Genomic DNA, 6,000 nt, shown 5'->3' on the forward strand with positions numbered 1-6,000 from the left:
TGATCAGATACCATCAGAGTAATATATATATAGTAATATTTTAGTCAACATTCATGTTTTTGTTGTTCAGTAAAAGAATTGATTGTTCATAAAAAAATTACATTTATATTTGGATATGATACAGCTTGTTTAAATTACCCCCAATTTCCAGTTAATTCCCATAAATTCCCAATAATTCCTACAAATTCCCATGGAAAGTTTCCAATTTGGAATATTTCCTATATTCCCAAGCTTAACTTCCTATGGAAAGTTTCTGGAAATTTACCGGAAATTCACTGGAAATGTTCCGCCCCTTTGCAACCCTAGTTTACAGTAACAGCTGGTTTCAGACTCGGGTCAGAACCGACTCCAACACCAGAGATGAAGCAGAAAGCAACGAGAGGATCAAGAGGTTCAACTGAAGTCAAAGGGTTAATGACCCACTCTGACCATCAAACCACACAGCACACGACTTCACAACAGTTTCTAGCTCACAGACCATAATCACACTGTGAACAATGCACCACATTACACATAAAAGTGCAATATCTGAAGTGCAATATTTGAATGTGCAATATTGAAATGGGTAATTTCAGCTGTCTGTCCTGTAGTGTGTGTGTTGGCTGGGGTATAGGCCTATTGGTGCTGTTGTGAGTGAATGTGTGTGAATCGTGATTGAATGTTGTGTGAGTGATGTACAGTGTTTTAGTATTTATTCTATTTCTATTCTCTTGTTTTTATGAGTTTGTACCTGACTGTGCTCCTTAAATTTAGTTGTATACACATGTACAAAGACAATAAAGTATCTTGACTCTACTGACAGAAAAGGCTCAAACCAAAAACATTAAAACCAACATTTACATGGCTCAGGAAAAGAACAATGTGACCAAGAGATGAGAAACAAACAGGATGAAAAAGAAAGAAGAAGTTTTTAGTGTTTTACAGCCGAGTTAAGACTCCAACACAAGAAGTGGGAGCAGAAAGCTGACCAGACCAAGTGTAGCCGATGTCATATCTGGCCCTCTGCGTTGTGTTTCTCACGGCCTGCCCTAGGTGGAGTTCGATCCCACGATCTCCCGCACCGGAGGCGACGATGCTAACCTCTTCGCCAACAGGTTGACAACCACTTGGCAGGTTGGTTAGCATGTCTTTTATGGGTGGAGTGAGTGCACATCCGTTACACAAGGTTAAAGGGATAGTTCAGCATTTTGGCAAACTGGCCCATCACCATAACCCCTATAGTCATAGCAGTAGGTTCGTTACCTTTAATTGTCGGTGCAAGCTGTTTTTAGAACGGCGGAGCAGAGCCGTGAGCTGCTCAGAGCTACGCTACGGAGGCTCATTATGGGATTTCTTGGTTTTTTCCTCATCAAACTCATCAAATACACAATCCAACAACTCCACAACGCTCTGGTGGACAAGTTGTGAGCTGCACATTCACCACGCTATGAGATAATAACACAACGTTACCACACAGAGTTGTTTTAGAGGGAAATACATGCAAAACCTCTGATGCACGTTGCCTTCAGGGACAGTTTTTCATCAACAGTCTCTGTATTTCCCTCTAAACCGACAATTAAAGGTAACAAACCTACTGCTAATACTATAGGGATTATGGCAATGTGCCAATTTGACAAAATGTTGAAGAACTATTCCTTTAAACTGGTGCGAACGCTGCTGGTTCAACAGGAAGCACCGAGGTTCAGAGCCTCCAGAACCAGAACCAGAACCAGCAGGGCTCACACTGCAAAACCCCAAAATCCCCCAAAACCCCAAAATCTTTCCAAGAATATTCGTCTTATTTCTAGTCAAAACTAAACTCTTTCCACTTTAAATAAGACTCATCACCTAAAAATGAACTTGTTTTTAGATCATTTTCACTTGTTTCAAACTAATTTTCACTTGAAATAAGTAGAAAAATCTGCCAGTGAAAGAAATTTTTTGTGTTTGTAATAAGAAAGAAAAACTTGCTCCACTATCAGATTTTTCTACTTATTTCAAGTGAAAATCTGCTTGAAAGAAGTAAAAAGTGTCTAAAAACAAGCTGCTTTTTATGTGATGAGTCTTATTTTAAGTAGAATGAGATTTGTTTTGACTAGAAATAAGACAAATATTCTTGGTAAGATTTTGAGTGTTTGCAGTGCAGGTGTGTGTGTGTGTGTGTGTGTGTGTGTGTGTGTGTGTGTGTGTGTACCTTAGCAGCGAAGGAGGAGCTGGGCTTCTCCAGCAGGTCCCACAGCTTCCTCCTCTTCTCGGCGCAGCAGTCCGCGGTGAACTCTCCCTCTCCCTCGCGGTCCCTCATGTTCTCGGCTTCTCTGCGCAGCTCCTCGTTCATCTGCTCCTTCTTCTGGTGGTAGCGCGCCTGGCAGCACGACTCCAGGTAGATCTCGTCGATGCCCCAGAAGTCGAGCTCCTGGCTGAAGGACAGCGCGCACATCTCCTCCATCATGTGCAGCTTCCCGGTGCGGTAGAAGTTGAGGATGGAGGGGAAGGCCCCGGGGTGGCGGTCGAAGAAGAACTCGTTGTGCTCCAGGTTGTAGTCGTCGCAGATCTCCATGATGGACTCGTGCGTGTTGCAGTCGCGCAGCTTGCCGAGGCGCGTGCGCGGCAGCCGGTCCAGCGTGCGCCACAGGATCTCGTGCAGCAGGCCGCCCACGTTGAGGCGCACGCGGCGCGACTGCGTCTTGGTGCGGATGATGTCCAGGGTGTCCGGGGGGGGCAGAGCGGGGCTGGGCCGGGGCGCCGTGCGGATCATGGTGTATGGTGGTGGTGGGGGGGTGATGGGTTAGCTGCTGCTTCAGGTCACAGAGTCACAGAGTCAGAGGCTCAAGTCTCTAGAAGCTCGATGGACGATGGGCATTTTACTGTTGGTTCCTAAGGAGAGGACAAAGCAGAGATGGGAGAGAAAGACTTTAGATTCTCTGCTCCAAGTACATAACTCAAACTCTTACCAAGAATATTTCTCTTATTTCTAGTCAAAAACAATCTCATTCTACTTAAAATAAGACTAATTTCTAATCAAAACTAACCTCTTTTCACTTTAAATAAGACTCTTCACCTAAAAATGAACTTGTTTTTAGATCATTTTCACTTGTTTCAAACTAATTTTCACTTGAAATAAGTAGAAAAATCTGCCAGTGAAAGCAAGTTTTTTGTGTTTGTAATAAGAAAGAAAAACTTGCTCCACTATCAGATTTTTCTACTTATTTCAAGTGAAAATTTGTTTGAAACAAGTAAAAATGATCTAAAAACAAGCTGCTTTTTAATGTGATGAGTCTTATTTTAAGTAGAATGAGGTTAGTTTTGACTAAAGTCTGAAGTCTCCGCTCGCTGGACGCTGCTCATTTTACTGTTTGTTCCTAAGGTGAGGACAGAGATGGGGAAGAAAGCTTTTAGATTCTCTGCTCCAAGTACATAACTCAAACTCTTACCAAGAATATTTGTCTTATTTCTAGTCAAAACAATCTCGTTACTCATCACATAAAAAGCAGCTTGTTTTTAGACACTTTTTACTTATTTTAAGCAGATTTTCACTTAAAATAAGTAGAAAAATCTGATAGTGGAGCAAGTTTTTCTTTCTTATTACAAACACAAAAACTTCCTTTGACTGGCAAATTTTTCTAGATAGATAGATAGATAGATAGATAGATAGATAGATAGATAGATAGATAGATAGATAGATAGATAGATAGATAGATAGATAGATAGATAGATAGATAGATTTATTGTCTGCCCCAAAGGGTAGCAGAAATTTGTCTTTGACATGAATTTCAGTGTGATGGAGAATCATCATGGTTCAGGTGAAAGGACACGAGCTGAAGTGAATGTGAAGCTCCAGCCTTCAGCCCTGACCTTTATTTAATAACTCACAGTGAGCCCAGTGAATATCCACATCCACAACAGATCTATACCAGGCGAGGACAGAGATGGGGAAGAAAGCTTTTAGATTCTCTGATCCAAGTACATGCACTTCTGCAAAAACTCTACATCTTTCCAAGAATATTTGTCTTATTTCTTGTCAAAATGTTTCATTTCTAGTCAAAACTAATCTCTTTCCACTTAAAACAAGACTCATCACCTAAAAATGAACTTGTTTTTAGATCATTTTCACTTGTTTCAAACTAATTTTCACTTGAAATAAGTAGAAAAATCTGATAGTGGAGCAAGTTTTTCTTTCTTATTACACAAAAGCACAAAACACGTCCTTTCACTGGCAGATTTTTCTACTTATTTCAAGTGAAAATTAGTTTGAAACAAGTGAAAATGATCTAAAAACAAGTTCATTTTTAGGTGATGAGTCTTGTTTTAAGTGGAAAGAGATTAGTTTTGACTAGAAATGAGACAAATATTCTTGGAAAGATTTTGAGTTTTTGCAGTGAATAATAATAATAATAATAATAATAATAATAATAATAATAATAATAATAATAATAATAATAATAATAATAATACTAATCGAGGAGCACCGACACACAACAAACCGTGCATGTCCTGTCCTCCAGAACCAATGTCAGCTGGTTTATCCACTCATCATCATCATCACGGCGTCTAATCAGCTTTAACACACACACTGTTCCTGCTGACACGGTGACACACACACACACACACACACACACACACACACACACACACACACACACACACACACACACACACACACACACACACACACACACACACACACACACACACACACACACACACACACACACTAACCCGCTGTCCGGTGCTGAATGAATGAAGTCGCTGTCCAACGACCTGGTGCTGAACGGGCGCGATCGAACCCGGTGCCAAGACCAAGACCAAGACCGAGTCTGTGTGTGTCTCTCTGTGTGCGTGTGTGTGTTAGGCTATGTGTGTGTGTGTGTGTGTGTGTGTGTGTGTGTGTGTGTGTGTGTGTGTGTGTGTGTGTGTGTGTGTGTGTGTGTGTGTGTGAGTCGGAACTGTTCCACAGCGACATTAATCTGCTCTAATACTAAACACCGATTAGATTATCAACTTTGATTAAGATCCCGCAGCGCAGGAACATGAACATGAACTGGATTCATCACGTTTATAAAGTGAATCAAACTGAACAACTACACAACAACTACACAACTACAGTGTGTTGCTGCATCACTAATATAAATGTGTGTTTATACCGACACGAGCTCCTGCAGCAGCGCAGAACTAGCCTACAGTAGTTCCACAGACGCACTGAAGGTCCAGACCCTGCAGCACTTCTGCACTTTGCACTTTATCTCTCAGACTGTTTATGTTCCTCTACTGGCCTGATTATCTGACCCTGTTTTTTTATTTTTTTTTATTTATCTTGTTGTCTGCTTTGTCATGTCGCTTATATAACTGTAACTTCTCCTGTCACTGTAGCTACTGGTTTTATGTTCTGGGACTCCATGGGATGGAACTGAGCATCGCTGCTATAACCCGGTTCATTTACATGTTTTTATATGTAGCTACATTGATGTGCACTGTGACTGTCCCATTCAAATAAACACATAAAGTAAAGTAAAGTAGCCTACCCACAATAAAGACACGATACGACACACACACACACACACTGTAGCCTACATATAACACACACTCACACACACACATGATACCTACGTGCACTCAGTCCCGCTTCACTTCAGCAACGTTTCAGCAGAGAGAAGTTGTTGTGATCTCGGTCCAGGTCTGATGATGGAGGCTTCATCTTCATCTGTATCTTTATCTTTATCCTCATCTTCATCAGCTGCAGAGCGACATGTCGGCAAAAAACAAACACAAAAACCACACAAAGACTCTAGTCTAGTCCGGTTTAGTCCGGTTCGGTTTAGTCCTGGTTCTGGTTCTGGTGCTTCAACAAGTCCTGCTGCTCCGGTAGAGAAGCGGTTTGTCTGTCGGTGCTGTCCGCTGCTCAGCCTCAGACTGAGTGAGTCTCTCTGAGTCTCTCTCTCTCTCTCTCTCTCTCTCTGTGTGTGTGTGTGTGTGTGTGTGTGTGTGTGTGTGTGTGTGTGTGTGTGTGTGTGTGTGTGACGCGGC

General features: G+C 41.7%; 1 protein-coding gene across 1 annotated transcript in view; it reads right to left on the bottom strand.

Annotated features, from left to right (window-relative positions):
• The window catches only part of LOC310985575 (potassium voltage-gated channel subfamily B member 1-like), a gene marked incomplete at both ends in the record, with an annotated part of 55,331 nt that extends 52,597 nt beyond the window's left edge, over window positions 1–2,734 (bottom strand). The window contains one exon of the mRNA XM_083971190.1: window positions 2,174–2,734. Coding sequence (XP_083827316.1) covers window positions 2,174–2,734 — 561 coding nt within the window. The remainder of the gene's footprint in view (window positions 1–2,173) is intronic.
• Between the last annotated feature and the right edge of the window lie 3,266 nt (window positions 2,735–6,000).

The sequence above is a fragment of the Trachurus trachurus genome (genome assembly GCF_905171665.1).
Source record: "Trachurus trachurus genome assembly, chromosome: 5".
In the NCBI taxonomy this organism is placed as follows: domain Eukaryota; kingdom Metazoa; phylum Chordata; class Actinopteri; order Carangiformes; family Carangidae; genus Trachurus; species Trachurus trachurus.